General features: G+C 43.1%; 1 protein-coding gene across 1 annotated transcript in view; it reads right to left on the bottom strand.

Annotated features, from left to right (window-relative positions):
- The window catches only part of LOC118428048 (protein O-mannosyl-transferase TMTC4-like), a 98,986-nt gene that overhangs the window by 58,970 nt on the left and 21,032 nt on the right, over positions 1 to 18,984 (bottom strand). The window contains exon 2 of the mRNA XM_035838011.1: positions 6,927 to 7,473. Within this exon, the coding sequence (XP_035693904.1) occupies positions 6,927 to 7,309 (383 nt within the window). The 5' untranslated portion in view covers positions 7,310 to 7,473. The remainder of the gene's footprint in view (positions 1 to 6,926; positions 7,474 to 18,984) is intronic.

Raw genomic sequence — 18,984 nt, 5'->3', positions numbered from 1 at the left:
CAGACCCTCACATTGATAGCAAGTCCCAGTGAGGAATACTGGGGTACAAGGTCCTGTCCAGTCCATTGGTCCTGTGGGATATTAAAGTAATCAGCCTAGCCAGTTGGGTGTGAGGGTCCCAGCTCTGGGATCCCCCCATGTAGACCTTCCCAATGAGGAATACTGGGGTGTAAGGTCCTGTCCAGTCCATCGGTCCTGTGGGATAAGTAATCATCATGGCCAGTTGGGTGTGAGGGTCCCAGCTCTGGGATTCCCCCATACAGACCCACCCAATGAGGAATACTGTGCTATAAGGTCCTGTCCAGTCCATCGGTCCTGTGGGATAAGTAATCATCATGGCCAGTTGTGTGTGAGGGTACCAGCTCTGGGATCCCCCCATACAGACCCTCCCAGTGAGTATTACTGTGCTATAAGGTCCTGTCCAGTCCATCGGTCCTGTGGGATAAGTAATCAGCTTGGCCAGTTGGGTCTGAGAGTTCCAGCTCTGGCATCCCCCCATGTAGACCCTCCCAATGAGGAATACTGGGGTACAAGGTCCTGTCCAGTCCATTGGTCCTGTGGGATAAGTAATCAGCTTGGCCAGTTGGATGTGAGGGTCCCAGCTCTGGGATCCCCCCATGTAGACCCTCCCAATGAGAAATACTGGGGTATAAGGTCCTGTCCAGTCCATTGGTCCTGTGGGATAAGTAATCAGCCTGACCAGTTGGGTGCCGAGAGTCCCAGCTATGGGATCCCCCCATGTAGACCCTCCCAATGAGGAATACCGGGGTACAAGGTCCTGTCCAGTCCATCGGTCCTGTGGGATAAGTAATCAGCCTGGCCAGCTGGGTGTGAGGGTCCCAGCTCACACCACACAAACTTGATTTCATGGCTGACATCCTTCACAGACCCCAGGACTGATCTATACGCCTGCCAGGACTCTTTATAGGAAAACAGGGGCAGGCAAGACTGATGGCAAGGGACAGGAGTCAAGTTGGCAGGAGTGGGTTAGGCCGACTTTAGACAGACAACACTTTCATAGTCGTGCGACTGTTGTTGTAGACAACGTTGCCGGCGACGATATTTTTAGGCTGTCTAAAGAGGATCAAAATAGTCGTGCGAGGGTTTTTATGGAATCATCGTGCGACCACCTCGGACCCAGTCGCGCGACCCTTCAGCGGGGGGTCTGCGACTATTCCTCACATGTCTAAAGAAAAATCGTCGCCGGCGACGGGACTGGATCATATGCAAATAAGCCTGCAGCATGTTTTTTTTCTATTTGAAAGGGCATTTTTCTCCGTAAATATACATGCAGTCAGTAATGGAAACGTATTTTTGTCATCAGAAACTGCCTGTTCCAGCGCAATGTCCCGCCACCAGTGGCTACATCCTTCATGATACTAGTAGTAATCTGTAATACCACCGGTGGCCACGAACGCCGGGTTTAATTCCAGATTTTCCCGTCTCTGTGTCATTCTTTGTTGGGGACAATGTTTGTTTGCAAGCAAAAGAATAGTAATCTGCTGCATGACGAAAATGAAGAATTCTCCCGCCATTTTTAATTTGCAAGCAAGAGGTCACTGTGGGTCACGCACGCACGCACCGCAGTGGAATCCTGCGCCGCGGGTGTCCCGCAATACTCTGAACGCATGTCTAAAGACAACCGTTGCCCACAACGAATAGTCAATAACAGTCGCACGACTATATAAGTGTTGTCTGTTTGAAGTGGGCCTTAGTTGGTGGGAGCTCAGGGGACAAGTAACCTGTCGTGGGTAGCTTGACACATCCCTGTTTCTTTCCTTTTTCTCTTGTAATGACAGTCTCTTGAAATGTAATGACATTTCTCTTGAAATGTTGACAAAAAAAATTAAAACAGTGAAAAACATCTCTTGTCTAGTTTTCCTTCTTTTTAGATTTTGTTATAACCCAATTCAAAATGGGCAAATAGATCTTACCATCCTCCATAGTGACCGCTGGCTCAATCCTTTCGTTTTCGCTCAAACCATAGATAGCCAGCAAATCCGTGGATCCGTGGCCAGTAGAAAGCGAAAGATTTGAGCCAGCAGTCACTATGGAGATGGTCCTAAGGCTATACAGAGGAAAGATTCTAAAGTATGAATCTGTAATGTCCCTAGGAATTTGGTCAATCACGTCACTCACATATAAGTGTGTAAGTTCTTCACTTGTGGCAGTTTGAAAACAGAGGCCAAGGCTTGACATGACATCCTGAGCTTAAAATACCCCAAGTTACCATAAAGCCTTAAATGCAGGTATTTTCTCAGTAGCACAGATGGTTACTTTTCCTAAGAAAGGCTTGTGGCTTCTCAAAGACACTGTAATGAGTTTCTTGGGGGTAACAGGTCAAGCAGAAGGGGAGAACTAGGTCAAAGCACAAGGGACATGAGAAGGTATTGAACATCCTCAGGAGTCTACATTTTCTATGTAACAACAAGGAAATCAATCACATCAAAAGGCAGGAAATCCTGAATCTTTCAGCTGTTGTCAACTTCCATTAGAGTGGATATCATTTCAGTAGGACAGAGAAAAGAGAAGGGAGGACTAGGTCAGAGCACAGGGGACATTATCGGCAGGTACTGTGCATCATCTGAGCCTCAGAGGTCTGCGTTTTGTATATTCTATTACAAGAATGCGACAAGGAAATCAGTCAATCACTTAAAAGCTAAATCTTAAGATGCTGCCAATTGTAAGTCATTGAAATTAGAGGACTGACATAGCAAGAACTTGAAGAAGGGAAAACTATCTCCTTTAATTTAGTACTTTCCCATCTACTTTACCACTTGTCTGGGAAGAGAGCACTCACTCACTCACTCACTCATCCTCTTGCACATGGTGCGTAGAGCCGACTGCGTGCACTAGAGTTCTCCACCGCCCTCTACTCAATGCTGCTAGCTGCGCCTACTGGGGTGTGATGTTGATGCTGCGGAGGTCTCTGGTCACAACGTCCATCCAGCGGGTGCGAGGCGCCCCCCGTGGTCGCCGCCATCCAGCCTGCTTGGGATCGAAGTCTAGCAGGGCTCTCGTAGGGTGTTCAGGAGGGAGGGAAGAGAGCACTGGGACCTTGAATTGTAGGATTGGACTTAGAATCGGAAATACTTTCTCTGATCTTCACCCAGAACTGCCATGCTAGACTCACTTTCTCATATCTTTTTGAGGGAACAAGTATGAGAGCCCCTGCAATCTAAATCACATAATACCCAGGCTATAAGACCACAAGGGACACAGTCAATATTAGAAGATTTATTCCTCCGCATGGAGTCTGCATAACAAGAACCTTGAACAGAAGAAAGTGAAAACTGGGCCAGACCACAAGGGACACTATCACCACACACTGGGCAATTCTAACTGCCAATTATGTCACCTGTTTTCCCTCATTACAGATACTCCTCAATTACTTCAGCCCCCCTGGGGCTTAATGAGGAGAAAGTGGTCCTGATTAATTGGACAGCAGTTTGTAAGGTGGGCTGAAGACTGTGAGAAGATGGCCAATTAGCGTTGTCTGGGAAGACAGCACGGGGACCTTTTCAATTGTAGGATTGGACTTGGAATCGGAAATACTTTCTACTCTGATCTTCAATCTCTCAAACAGCCATCACTCCTCTTCAGTGTTACTAAAATAAACTTTCGTAACAAGTTGTACGGATTGAATTGCTTTTTAATAACTTTACCTTGATGTCTAACTTTCAGACAAGTCTTACTTTTTCTGATCTGTGATTTAGGCCATTTTCACACCAGGATTCACAATTCAGGATTCACCCAGGCAAAAGACGAATCCCAATTCGATTTGCCAAATCCAGGCTAGCCACTTAGTGAAATTACCATGATTGTGCGTTAGCGTGCTCTAATTTGCTCAAATCACAGCAATTTGGGGCTGGCCAGTAATTTGGGGCTTCAAAACCTGTTAGGCTAAACTGTGAGGTGTGTCTGTGTTTGGTCAACATGAAGCTGATTGGTAATTATCATATAGCCATAAGTCAAGTCAGGCACCACGGACTAATCAGAAGGCCCCTTGGTCGACAAAGTACTTACAGTAGACCATTGCCTGTGGCATTACCTGTTTCTACTAATAATATGAATCTAATACAATGCCGTTCACAAGTGCACCGTGCACAAATAGCCCTGAGATTCTACCCAAGGTCTCTATCTAACTTTTAAGGATGTGGTTGCACTTCATTTTTTATCAAATGGATAACAGAAGTGTCCTGACCTGAACATAAGTACTGTGAGCGGCCTGTAGGTCTTGTGTAGACTACGATTAAAACCACCGATTACGCTCTACAGAAAAAGGCTTGGGGCCCCCCTAAAGATGTGGTTGCATTTCATTTTTTATGAAATAGACAAAAGAAGCATCCTGACCTGAATGTGAGCACCGTGAGCGGCCTGTACAGTGCTGTCTCCAGGACCCGTCCCTCCGTCCCTGGACGGAAATTTACTTGTTGGGACGGAAAAAAAATTCACCCACTCCGTCCCAAAAAATCTTAATTTCATGACATGAAAATGCAGTTTCGTAAGCTAAAAATGGCAGATTCAATAACTAAAATAGGCTTCCGACTTCAAATTTAATCGACTTTTGCCTTTTCCTTCACGACGCCCCCACGTTCCAAGCTGCGAGATAAACGCGGCCCCGACACAAGGAGATGTGTGGACATCAGAGATCGCGAAAGCGTGCTATTCACGTGGCGCAAAAGAATGCGGGGCTGCGGCGTTATCTTACCTTACCACTGTGCCTTACCACAGTTGTGGCTCTTTAGCAAGTTTAGGATAAAGTCCCAATGTCAACTAGCACCAATGTCCAAACATAAACTACTGGGACCGGTGGATGCATGACTCTCGAACAGATGATGTGGCGAACACGCGGTCTAACGCCTGTTCTTTTCATAAACATTTTCCAGACACGCCTATTGGCGAAAGTTCAGGATTTGGCAGAAATCGGCTTCTTTTCATATTGCAGGCCGCCCGGGCGGTGGGCGGAGAACGCATCCCGCCCAATTTGTTTCCGTATTGTAAAAGCCTTTTTTTGCAATGCCGATCGGAATCACCCGGCCCTTGTACGTTTTAAAATCAACATTAACGGGAAACTGCAATTCATTATGAACCTGACACGCCGGTTCAGAAATTATCTTTCTTTACTCGGCCTTCGTGTGTTTGTTGGAGGCCACAGTAAACCGTCACACTGGTGATCTCCATAGTTCTACAACAAAGGACGTTTTCCCGAGGTTCAAACTGTAAACAGACGGTAAACACCATATTCTCACCGTCTACGTCTACGATGTGACGAAGCCACGGCCGATTCTTGCGCCATTTATCTTCAAACGCACGTCTGTGCTTGGATTTGGGACCGAGTTCGCAGCGCCGCGTTCGTAAAGTGCCGCGCTTCTTCGTGATTGACATGGTGTTACCGCTTTGTCCACGCCGCTGCTGCCTGTGATTGGTGGGAAGTTGATTGGATTTGTAGAATTATCACGCACGCCCTGTCGCAGGCGCTACTTCAGAAATGCTGCCGCCGGACCTGCTACCATGGTAACGACATGTCTTGCCACATTTTCCAACTCGCTGCTATTACAGCTTACATACATAATTTTCGGCGGAATGTAACCCTATTTTCACGGGAAAATATCAGATATCGAACTTGTATATTTTGCGGAAAATGATGCGGAAGTAGTCCGCGACAGTATTCTTACCCAGCGCTGTGAACATGATCGCTGTTGGCAATTCTCCACCGATCTTCTGAAAATATGTACCCTTTGGACGGTGCTGGACGACGAGCAGTAAGGTGTTCAATTTTATCGAGAAATGCATATTTATTCATGGTTAAAGAAACAGTAACACAGCACCAGCAAAATGAAGAGTTATTAAGCAATATATAGTATAGAAACTTAACTGAGCAATCAGTACCATGACAACATAGGTAGGTGATATAATTTGTGATGTAAACTTCCTTTACGATCTTACGATTATCTTACAAGCTAAAATGCGTCAATGACAATGGACCTCGGCCCGCGGCGTTATCCAGCCCCCAAACTATCCACAAATTATCAACAAATACGTGAAAATGACGACAAACAAGTACCATGCAAAGTTCAGAGCGTAAACGCAACACTGCTTAACGCACAAAATATTTCGTCAGCGAAATGCCCGACCAAGGGCCGGGGCAGTCGGAACAAAGCCTTTTGTTTCGAGATCGTGGGGTGTCGGTAGTCCTACTTTGCAAAATGAAATTTTGCCTCTGAAAATACGTGAAATAGCGTTTTAGGGGGTTTAAATTTTCAAATTTTCCCGGGGGAGCATGCCCCCGGACCCCCCTAGTTTGGCGAGCTCGGCCCGATCCCCCCCCCAAGTGATAGGGACGGAAATAAATTTCACGCTGGAGACAGCACTGGGCCTGTAGGACTTGTGGCTTGTCTTGCTGGCCAAGTTCTTCCCCCAGAAGTCTGACTAAATATTTTAACTTAGTGGTTTATTTTCAAAGCTTTTCATATTATATTGAAATATTGAAAGAAACAATTTTGGCCAACAGAGTTTCCTGCTTGGGTAACTTTCGAGACGCACTCTGTCTCTTTTACAACACAGTAGATCTTGTCTTTGAATTCTCACGTGACTGACAATATGACTATCGTGTGACAAGACAGTTTTGAACACCCCTGATAGATAAACTATTTTATTTTGCAATCTGAGTAAGGGTGTGGTCACATGCAGGTCATACGATCGTCGTACGATTTTGTAAAGGATTTCTAAGGAGGCAGTGACAGGGCCAAGCACCCACAAGGATTCAAGAGAGCATTTTGTGCAGCAAGACAGCTGAACATGGTAGGACACATATGCATGGCTGTCCTAAAAAAATGCCCCAAGTTAGCGATGGTAGGACAATCGCACCAACTATGTGACCGAGCCATATAAGGACAAGTACAAGAACAAAGAAACATCCTGACCTGAATGTGAGCACCGTGAGCGGCCTGTAGGACTTGTGGCTAGTCTTGCTGGCCAGGTTCTTCCCCCAGAAGTCGTGCTGAAACAGCTCCCACACCGGCGTCTCCGCCAACAGGTCCTTGTTGTTCACAATCGCCTCCGAGTCGTCGAACAGAAACTCCCCGTCCCACGATCTCCAGAAACACAGGAGCGCAAGCAAACATACGGTCACCGACGCCCTCTCTATGGACAGTTTCGGGACGGGGAGGAAACGGTCCCATTCTGGGGCTTCTCTCTTCTCCTTTTTGTGCGAGTATTCGTCGCTTGAGCTGGAGGTTTTCCGGTTGGCTGGTTGGTGGTGGCCAGAGATTCCGTTAGCAGCCTTGTGATGTCTGTATGTGGTCATTATTTAGTTACTTACTATACCGCAGTGTATATATGTCCGTGAGGTATTCAATGGCAGCAGCTTCAAGACTTTTGTAATTAGTCACCAGTTCTTTACGTCGCTCATGGCAGCATTTCGTTGTCGTTTATGGCGTTGTATTGCACATCGTGGCTCCGTCGTTGTTTCTGTGTTTGCAGAAGAAACAAGAACAGCTGAGTTAGATATTGCAGGTATACCAATAAGGTAAGATCTTATTGTTTACCTTCAAGCGCTGAACTATAAAGATATGGCTATCAATCTAACAAGTATAAACACAAACTGACAATACAAATGTATCTAGCCGAAAGCGAATACCAAAAAGTCTTTGACATACATTGTACAAGTACCCGGTACAAACATTATTCAATCATATATAAGTTTTTACACATGTTCGCACAAACATTTATAAAGTCAAATACAAGAATATATAACTGAGAAGTTGGTGGATAAAACAACTACCTTTTTGGGCAAACTAGAACAGCAAGTGTTTCAAAATCAAAAGTACACTCCTTTCTGTGACTGTCAGATTCAACAAACCAACCACAAACAAAAATAAACACTTGAGGCTTTAACAGGAGTCTAATTTTCAACACATCCAGTCCTGTACAAACACATGCCATACAGCCCTGTGTATCTGTTAGCCAGAGGGTCACACCACATTTAACATATCAATGGGCCAACGAGCTTTCTTTCAACACGACCTTTCACCCAGCAAAGAATACAGGGGATCGGCAAATGGTCGTACGCAAAAGATCAGGACCTACAAACTACAACAAGAACTTGGAGAGTGCAACCTTAATTTGTCGATATCAGTGTTATGAAAACTGTTGGTATCTTAGCTCAATGATTTGATACAACATGTAAAAGGGTTATTTTGTCCGAGAGACAAGCAATTTTATTGGCATACTAGTACCCACTTTTTAATTATACAAAATGTACCATCCACGAAAAAAAACATTAAAAATGCACCTATTTCTAATTACCCTAGTGAACGAAAAGAACATTACCTAGTTGGTAGGTAAATACATTCTTAAACCTGTATCGGAATAGCACAGACTTTCAGCCCTATAACATAGTCGTTGGTATCATTTGTTGCCTAGAGTTATTTTTGCCTTATCATGAAAAACAAATGACTTCATTGGAATGGCCACTTCTTACTTATGCCATTGGCCTTTCAATAAAAGAAATAAAAAAATGCTTCCATTACTGCTAAACAAAGCAATTGCTGCACCACGCTAGTGAAAGAAAAGCCATTACCCAATTATTGTCATATTATCAAACCTGTATCACCCAATTACACTAATATAAAGACTTTCAGAGTGCTTATGTATAATACAGTTCATACTTCACAGTTTCATACATTATACAAGAAGTAAAATATGTCACAGCATGGCCACAAAGGCATACAGCAGAAATACACAAACCCAATGCATATACTGTAACACAGTTATTTGTATGGCTAACTAATAAATTACAATATGGAGGAAGGTGTACTGAAACACTAGAGGCGAGTAGAACAGTTTTTACCCCAAGCTCCCTCCCGGGATTCGAACCCGCGACAGGGCCGGTGTGGGAACCAGTGAAACACTAGAGGCGAGTAGAACAGTTTTTACCCCAAGCTCGCTCCCGGGATTCGAACCAGCGACAGGCCTAGGGCCGGTGTGGGAACCAGTGAAACACTAGAGGCGAGTAGAACAGTTTTTATCCCAAGCTCGCTACCGGGATTCGAAAACGCGGCCTATCGCACCAAACCCAGGCAGCCAAGCCCATTTGGCATGTTCAGTTCTCGTGACACAGTGACATCGAACTTTCGCTCCCCGAATGTCGGTATGGAATGGGGTAGGGTTCATTCATCTTAGAACGTAAGAAAGTGCCCAGAAAATTAACTTTGCAAATTCTAGTTCTACTGCCCTGGGACGAGCAGATACCGCTTTGGTTGCCTGTTACAGTACAATCAAACTTGACCACCCATGCCATTCCTAGACACTGCAGCCAGACAGGCAAAATATGAAGCTGTTTCAACTGACAACAGTACGGTCGACCTTTTCCAAGGTCTTGTTTCCTAAAAGTGAAGCCAGCCAAGGAGTTGACTGTTGCTTCAATTGCAAGGGAAATATGAAATGGCTTAGATCAATACAATATGCTGACACTGACATTGACAGTCAAAATATGAAGAATAGCTCAATATGCTCGACCTTTTCCAAAGTCTACTCTCTGAGACAGAATGAGTCAGAAGTGAAGACAGTTTAGCCAAGGAGTGGAGTGTCTGCTCTAGGGTCAATAATGAAAAGGCTTAAAGTACAATATACTGACACTGACCTTGGCAGTCAAAATATGAAAAATACCTCAGTTGTTTCAACACCAAACAATACCCTCAACCTTTTCCAAGGTCTACTCTCTCAGAAGTGAAGACAGCTTAGTCAAGGACTGTACTGAGTTGGCTGTCTGCTCCAAGGGCAAAATGAAATGGCTAAATTCAATATATCTTGCAATTGCTGATACTGTCACATATCCTGACAGTCAAAATTAGAAACTATGAAGAACATCTCAGTTGTTTCAACTGACAACAACAAACAATTCGCTCAATCTTTTCCAAGGTATACTCTCAGTAACAAGTGAAGATAGTTTAGGCAAGGACTGGACTAAGTATGCTTTGCAACGTCTGCTTCATGGGCAATATGAAATGGCTAAATTCAATATATCTTGCTGATGCTGACACATATCCTGACAGTCAGAATCAGAAAATATGAAGAACATCAGTTGTTCCAACTGACAACACCAAACAATACGCTTGGCCTTTTCCAAAGTCTAGTCTCTCATAAGCCAAGGCCTGTATACTTTGCATGTCTGCTTCATGGGCAATATGAAATGGCTAAATTCAATATACAGTACCGACTACGTTTATGGTCCGGTCCCACGCGGTTTACACGCGATTTAATCTCGATTAAAAGTCGTGCAAATCGCGATTAAAAGTCGTGCAAGTCGCGATTTGATCGCGATTGAATCGCGTGCGCTAATGAGCTGTAGCTATCTAATTAAAAATCTCGTGTCGTCTGTAAACGCGTTTACTCCTGGCACCCCGCCGACTCAAAACAAAAGGCTTTGTTCCGACTGCCCCGCCCCTTGGTCGGGCATTTCACTCACGAAATATTTTGTTCGTTAATGAGCAGTGTTTACTTTTGTAAATTTGCATGATACTTGTAAGTCGTCAATTTCACGTATTTGTTGATAATTGGTGAATAATACAGGGGCTGGACAGCGCCGCGGGTGTCGGCAATATTGTCCTAGGACCGCTGACGCTTTTTAGCTAAGATCGTAAAAGAAGTTCACAGTCAGCAAATTAATATATCGACATTCTCTCCTGGTACCGATTGCTCAGACTGAGTTAAATTTCTATACTATATCTTGATTAGTAACTTTTCATTTTGCTGGTGTTGTGTTGTTGCTTTTTTATTTATCACGAAATGTGCATTTCTCGATAAATTTGAACAGGCGTGTACACGTTACTGCTCGTCATCCAACACCGTCCAAAGGGTACGGATTTGCAAAACATCGGAGGAAAATTGCCAACAGCGATCATGTTCACAACGCTGGGTATGGAAATTGTGATAAGAAAACAGTCTCCCGATAGATATTTTCTGATATAAAATAAATGTCAATGATGAATCCAGAAAGCAACCCGAACTACGCAAAAGAAAATAGTCTTCACGGCTAAGCTTTTTCGTAAGCCTCAAAGGGAAGACGATGATGTCAACCGTCGAAACAAGCGGGTTGTCGGCGAATATAGTCTCCTACTTACAGTTTTTGGCGGGTTATCTTCGTATAATTTTAGTGGAAGGCCAGCAAAAAGAGATACAAGTTCGATTCGCCACATTTCCCCGTAAAATACGGCGTTACATTCCACCGAAAATTATGTGTACAAGCTGTACTGTACGTGACAGCAGAGAGTTGGGAAGAACTAGACGCGCGTGGGAAATGCAGCTGGACGTGCGGTTACCATGGCGACAGCTCCGGCGGTAGCCCTCTGAAGTAGCCCTGCCTGATTATGAGATAAATCCAATCAACTTCCCTCCAATCACAGCCAGAAGCGGCGCTGACAAAGTGGTAACAACAAGAAGAAGCGTAGAACTAACGCGTTGTTGTGTTTTTAAAAATCATTTATCACGAAATGTGCATTCTTTGATAAAATTTAACACGTTACTGCTCGGCCAGCGTCGTCCGCAAGGCATAGATAATTTTGCAAAACATCGGAGGGACTTTTCCGGCATCGATCATTCTCACATCGCTGAGTAAGAATTCTGTGAACAGTCTGTCGATAATCATTTCCAACTTGAAGAAGGTGGTATTTTTTTTACGGCATACTACAAAAGTCGTAACGGCAACCGAGCGGGTTGCCGGCAAAAATTGTCTCCTATTTACATTTTTAGGCGGGCTACTTTCGTCTAATTTTCGTGGAAGGTATATGATAAAATAATACAAGTTCGAATCTTTTGGACCCACAAAGGACTGACAGCATAAACATGATCGTCATCTAATATAAACGGAATTGCTGGGTTGAAGACTATACACTGACATGAATGGACTACTAGTATTTATACGCATAAATTGACCGTTTTGCATGTATTTAAATATGAATAAAGGATATTGTGTTTGGTCATAACTTAATATTTCTAGGAACGTTGATACTCCTTGGTTCGGCATCGACAGCTAATTTTCTAGGCTAGGAAAGTAGGATTCAGGTTTCCATCCGCCTGCTGATCGTCATGGTTGCAACTCGACAAACAAGACTTACCTGTTCCTGACGGAGCTCTTGGGTCGGAACACAGCCATCGTACGATCCTGGTCGTCGAGCAGTCGACCGACGCAACCATACTCCAGGGCATACATTCTACTTTATGTGTTTTTTAAATCTTTTTGTTAATCGTGTTTTGTCTGCGTATCTGTTCAAACAAACATGTACCTGTTCTAACAATGTTGTGTTGGTGTAACTAACATAACTTCTACTATGTAGTTAGATATCGGTAGCTAATTTTCTAGGCTAGGAAAGTAGGATTCGGATTTCTATCCGCCGGTTTCCTGGACATACAGCTGATCGTCATGGTTGCAACTCGACCAACAAGACCTACCTGTTCTGTTCCTGACCGCCTTGGACGTTCCTGGTCGTCGGGCAGTGGACCCACGCAACCATATTCAAGGGGCATACGTCTTGGTTCGACACAGACAATTGTTATTTTGCCGAAAATTTCTTCATCAGTTATTGGTTTTCTTGTTGAGTATGTGATCAAGTTTTTCTAACCTGTCATTGATTCAGTTAAAAGTTGCGTTAGCGTTACTAACATTACTTCTACTACTAGTAGTTTACGTTTCTAAAATGAACATGTTTTTAGTCAGTTTATCTACAACTGTTATGCGCTGTTCAAAGAGGTTCACTCTTTTACTAAAAGGGCCTATACGTTTACGGTTGTTTTTCAGCAACATATAGATATATAAATTTAGCTGGTCGGGATACTACGAAGAGGGATTTGACCAATGAAATAGGTAAACACGATATATCATTGCCTTTGGAACATGAAAGGTAAGTTTACTACCGATGTTATCGATCATCATTCGGCAGCTTCTACACCAGTCGGATCGTCATCATCTGTTCCGAATGTTGGAAAAACGGTAAGTTGTCCGTGAATATGAATATGTCCGTGTACAAACTTTAATTGATAAAGAAATTTTATACACTTAAACATTTAAAAACATTCTTAATTCATTGGTCGTGGCTCCTTTAATATGAACCAGTTGGGAAATGAATTATAGAATTTGGAATACAGAATTTATAGATCATCCACCCCTGCGACATTGCCACAAAGTTCAAACATGACGTACGCTACCGCTGCGTGTGCAGTCTACGAAGTATTTTAATTAGTCTAGATCTGCTCTAGAAATTGTCAATAATACAAATAAAACAAAGTTAGATAAATCAAGTAGGTTGATAAAACCCCCTTGGATAAACCAAGAAAAAATAACCACATATTAAACACGGGGCTAGATCGGAGTAGAAAATAAACGCAGAATATTGCAACAGTCATCGTGGCCTTCTTCTGTAGGAACGTACTTTCAAAGAAGCCGCTCCTTACCGTGCATGTGTCAATCAAACTGAGCAGCACGTGAGACCAGACCAGACCAAATTCTGGAGGTTTACAATGTAATTTTTCTACAAGTTTACCAGCACCGTAACACTTACGTCAATCGTGTACTTACACACACTAAACAATCAAAACAGCTGTTGATTTTATCGCAACGATATAAGTTTCATATTTGCGCTCAAATAACCCAATCTTCCACAACCTGTCCCACGTTCTGGACCCCACACAAACCGTGTACACGTCTAAATGTAATATGATATGCTAGTAGTCGCGCCGTGGCGAACTTTAGGAAGGTTGGAATATTTATAAACAGGTCACGTTCCACCGGAGGCGGGGCGGCGCTTGAAGTTCGGATGTAGATACTTACATGTAGTATCTGACGGTCGAAGCCTGTTTACTTGGTAGTGAGACCGCCAGGATTTTGTACGACTACACTGGTCGCACTGGACATTCCTTGTTGTTCATTCTGAAACTGAAAGACTAGTGTACTTACCTATCAGTTCGGAACATGATTAACTTGTCTTCACTTTCATCGATAGATAAGAAATGCAAACACAGACTATTGTAGCTATTTACAGTGGCAAGTATCGTGTAGTGTGGGCGAATTTGATATCACTACACCAGCGTACAAATAATGCAACAACAGAAATAGGACACAAATAATTCAACATAGAGTCGGTAGGTTTTCTTCGGGTGGTCCTGACACTGGCCGCGGTAGCGGGCCGTCCTCGTCACGCATGGTCAGACAGAAGCAGAATTTACTCCATGTTTTCTGATTTAGAAAAACACATCTTGCCATTCTTGGGAAAAAAACAATTTATTTGATGTTTTCTTGTCATGTACGTATAAGATTCAAACTTGCACTACACAGTCGGTTCCTCAAAATTGTAGCAAATCTTCCGAGAAAGAACGTGGTAGGTTAGGTAGCGGTGCGGGTGCGAGGTCGCACCATACATTTTGTATCTTCGGAATGATTTGTTCCGGTACGTGACCCTGGCGCTAGCCACGGCAGCGCCGAAAGATCGAGTCCAGTAAAAGCATACTTTGCCATATATTCTGCTTAAGAAAAAGACACCTTTGTGGAAATTTATTTCTTATTCTTTAATTTTCACGTATCAAATTTAAACATGTGCGGAACAGTCGGTTTCTCAAAATTGTAGCAAATCTTCGGAATGATTTGTTCCGGTACGTGACCCTGGCGCTAGCCACGGCAGCGCCGAAAGATCGGGGTCCAGTAAAAGTAGTAAAAGCATACTTTGCCATATTCTGCTTAAGAAAAACACACTTTTGTGGAAATTTATTTGTTTTTCTTTAATTTTCACGTATCAGATTTAAACATGTGCGGAACAGTCGGTTCCTCAAAATTGCAGCAAATCTTCTAGAAATATCGTGGTTGGGAGCGGCGCGGGTGCGTTCTAGACTGCGAGGTTATGCGTTAGTTCAGAAACAAATTGGGAAATTGGGCGTGATACGTTCTCCGCCCTCCGCGCGGGGGTCTGCATATGAAAAGAAGCCGATTTCTGCCAAACCCCGAACTTTGGACGGCACGGGCGTGTCTAGAAAATGTTTATGAAAAGAAGAGGCGTGTCTGAAATCTATTCATTGATCATCTAAACGCGGTTAGACGTGATTTCATGCATATCAGACGCGGGTACATGCATATCTAATCGCGTTTTACCCGAGAATTGCACGAGTTTTAATCGCGATTTACACGAGATGTAATCGCGACTTGCACGACTTTTGCACGCGATTAAACCGCGTTCAGACCGGACCATAAACGTAGTCGGTACTGTATCTTGCTGATGCTGACACATATCCTGACAGTCAAGATATGAAGAGTATCTCATTATTTAGTTGTACAGTACGCTCATCGCTCAACCTTTTCCGAGGTCTGCTTTCTCAGCAGTGATGACAGCCTAGCCAAGCTGAGCAGGCTCAAATCAATATTATATGAAATGGCTATCATCAGCAGAACATGCTGTCACTACCCAGGCCATCAAAATATGGAGGAAATGTCCGATAACAGTAACCAAACAAGGTCACACACCTGGCAGCCCACTATCGACCTTGACCTTCGTGTTCACATCCCTATCTAAAAACCAAATATTATTACAATCCAACAAATATCCAGAGACACAAACACACAAACAAAGACACGCCAATTGAGTTATTGACCAAAAACAATACCCCCATTTTTCATACTCCTTAACCACATCCAAGGTTTACTTTCCTAGGAGAAGAAGACAACTTAAGACAGTAGCTGACAGCAAATCCCTAGAATAGCAGTTTTTGTAAGGAGTAAGGGGGAGGGGGAACTTTTTAGAATCTAAAGCCCCCCCCCCCCCCCCCCTAAATCTGTAGGTGCATCCAGGCTAAGGGGCAGAAATCAGCTTTACGATACTCACCTTGAAAGACAGGCTGCTACTAGTATTGAGCAAGTACTACTGCAATGGCCTACAGCAAACATGTGATATTTTCCAGTCTCTGCTTCTTAGAAATGTGCATCTGAAGACAACTTACTTGACTTAACCCACCAGTAAGTAATGCACAGATTTGGTTCTATGTTCTACAGGGTCTGAAATCAGTTTGGTGAGGCCATGTGGATCCCACATTGTGCCAACAATGGAGTTGTGTTCCCTGTTAAACAAGTCCAGCTGGCCTGGAGGGCAGAAAAATGCCCAGGAGCTTTGGTTGATGGTGGGGGAGGGTTGGACTGTAAACACACCACATCTAGGGGTCAACTGACTTACTGGAGTTAATCCCTAATGACTTTATGAACTTCAATCACCAATAAGGCTAGGCTCTAACACTAGTTCACCTTTATCCGTGGGGTAACCTATCGCCGTTGTTTTTAAAAACAGGCTATTTAGGAACATCAATTCAACGGACTGTGGTTTTAGATTTCAAAATATTGCAGTTATTTGCAAGATATTGCAACTTCTGTCGACTTTCCTGTCGATATTCCTGAATACAAATGTACTCTGTTTTTAATATAGCAGATATAGGTTATCCCATGGATAAAGGTGAACTAACGTTAAATCCTACATAGAAAATAACTCTCAACGAAATCAGCTTTAGGTCATTCTGCCTTCTAAATTACCCATCAATCCATCAATTTCACCTAATTTCCTTTAAACTTTTAAAGATATTGGACAGGGCTGTGAAGATTATAACCACTGATTGAATGATTGAATCTTCAGGAAAATTGCTCTCATTGAGTCACAAAGAATGGTCCTTAGGTCATTCTGCCTTCTAAATTACCCCACCAATCCATCAATTTCACCTAATGAGTTTTCTTACTTCTTTGCTAGCCTGAAATAATCGTGGTTCTTATTGGCCCGTCCTACATTGTTGCTCCCATGAAGGGGCCAATCAGCGCTGGACAGCGGAGTTTGCCTTACACAGACTACCTCTATGCCTGAGCCTACTTTCCTTACAGAAACTGCACAGGACTGTGAATAATAATCATTGGATTGAGAATCTTTTTTTTTTTTCAAGAGAAAATATTGTCGCAAAAAAGAGGACAATAAAATGTAGTTTAAGCCATAACAAAACAGTGCAAAATAATAATGCACTGAAGAGGTCGATAAAAGTTTTTCGAGAGTATTAATCAAAAGCAGAAAAACATAAAAGTGTGTGACACAGCTCCAATGATGACCCTTGATTGACCCAGTAGGGGTTTACGTTGACCTGGATCCTTCAGAGTCAATCATGGGCGTCGTTATGTTTGGGTAGTCAGTTCATTATGAGAAGATTTAGAAGAGGCAATAAAACAATAAAGCATGTAAGTAGTTAAACATGATATACAACAGTCTTAGGCCCAATCTACACACAGTTTTTACCGATATCTGTGGAGATGTCGGGAGGGATCTAGAACGTAGGGGGCCGGACACCCATGGCGCTTGCAGTCATAAACATATTGCTAGATTTTCCAAATGGCGTTATACATGTATGCTAATGAGCCTTCCTGAAGTCGGGAAGCATCTACACGCGCGCCAAGCTGTCGGGGACCCCGGCTAAGCTATCGGTAAGGTATTGTACGAATGGTCCGGACCTTTCGGGAGAAATTTTCCCGATATCGTAATGGCGATATAGTAGTTCCATCTAGACGCTGAAAAAAAGCTGTCGGCGAGAGGTTGTAGGCTCGCCGATATCTGGAAAAACTGTGTGTAGATCGTGCCTTAGAGTATATAGCAGTCCAATTGTGAACATAATTGATCCTTTATGTGGTTAGGCAGATAACAGATCCAGCTGGAGATACACACTGCCAGCTTTAAATCAGGGGAAACCAGACTGATGCGCATGGCAGAAGAAAAGAGGATCCTGCAAAAAGAACTCTGCAATAAACTTGAGTCAGCCTACAGATGAGCCCTATGTGGCAGAGATTGTCAGTCTTGTATCGTACTGTTTAGCCACAGCCGACACTGTAGGGCTGATATCGGTTTTACCATGGACCATGGTCAATATTGACCGAAAAAGGCCATATGTAAAAAAATGTTGGATGGCCTAAATCTTTCATGTCCTAATTACCTTCGAGTCCCCCTGGTTTTGGTTATGTCGGGGTAGTCAGTAATATCTCTCACCTGGATCTGTTCTGTTTCAAATTTATACAGGGACAGACACCATCTATCTTCTAGGAACATATCAGGAAAGATCACAGGAACTGGTTTGGCCCCTTGTGAGAAAATTGTCCTACAATTCTTCTTTTTAAGTTCAAGGACAAAAGTTTAAAAAGCCCATTTATATCAGGACAGACTTCACCTATCTTCTAGGAACATATCAGAAAAGATCACACTTCACAGGGGCTGGCTTGTGCCCACTTGTAAGAAAACTGTCATACAATTTTTCTTTCAACTTCAAGGACAAACATTTTTAAAAAGCCCATTTATATCAGGACAGACTTCATCTATCTTAATGGAACATATCAGTAAAGATCACAGGGGGTGGATTGTGCCCCCTTGTGACAAAATTGCACTTAGTCTACAAGTTTTCTTTGAAGTTCAAGGACAAAAATTTTTAAAAGCCCATTCATATCAGGACAGATTTCATCTTCTTCAAGGAACATTATCAGTTAAGATCACAGGGGGCTGGCTTGTGACAATTGTAATACAATTTTTCTTTCAACTTCAAGGACAAAAATTTAAGACAGCCCATTCACATCAGCACAGACTTCATCTATCTTCATGGAACATATCAGAAAAGATCACACTTCACAGGGGGTGGCTTTTGCAACCTTGTGAGACAATTGTTCTACAATTTTTCTTTTAACTTCAAGGACAAACATTTACAAAAGCCCATTTATATCAGGACAGCCTTCATCTGTCTTCAGAAAGAGCACATCAAAAAAGATCACAGGGGGTGGATGGTGCCCCCTTGTGAGAAAATTGCACCACAAGTTTTCTTTGAAGTTCAAGGTAAAAACCAAAATGGATGTCTCATGTGAGTGTCAAGGTCAACAATGCAAACATTTACTCTATTCAGTTTTGATGCCAGGTTTTTTGCACTTGTTAATCTTTTCCAGAT

Source organism: Branchiostoma floridae, chromosome 12 (genome assembly GCF_000003815.2).
Source record: "Branchiostoma floridae strain S238N-H82 chromosome 12, Bfl_VNyyK, whole genome shotgun sequence".
NCBI lineage: Eukaryota > Metazoa > Chordata > Leptocardii > Amphioxiformes > Branchiostomatidae > Branchiostoma > Branchiostoma floridae.
This window is presented reverse-complemented; position numbering and strand designations above follow the sequence as displayed.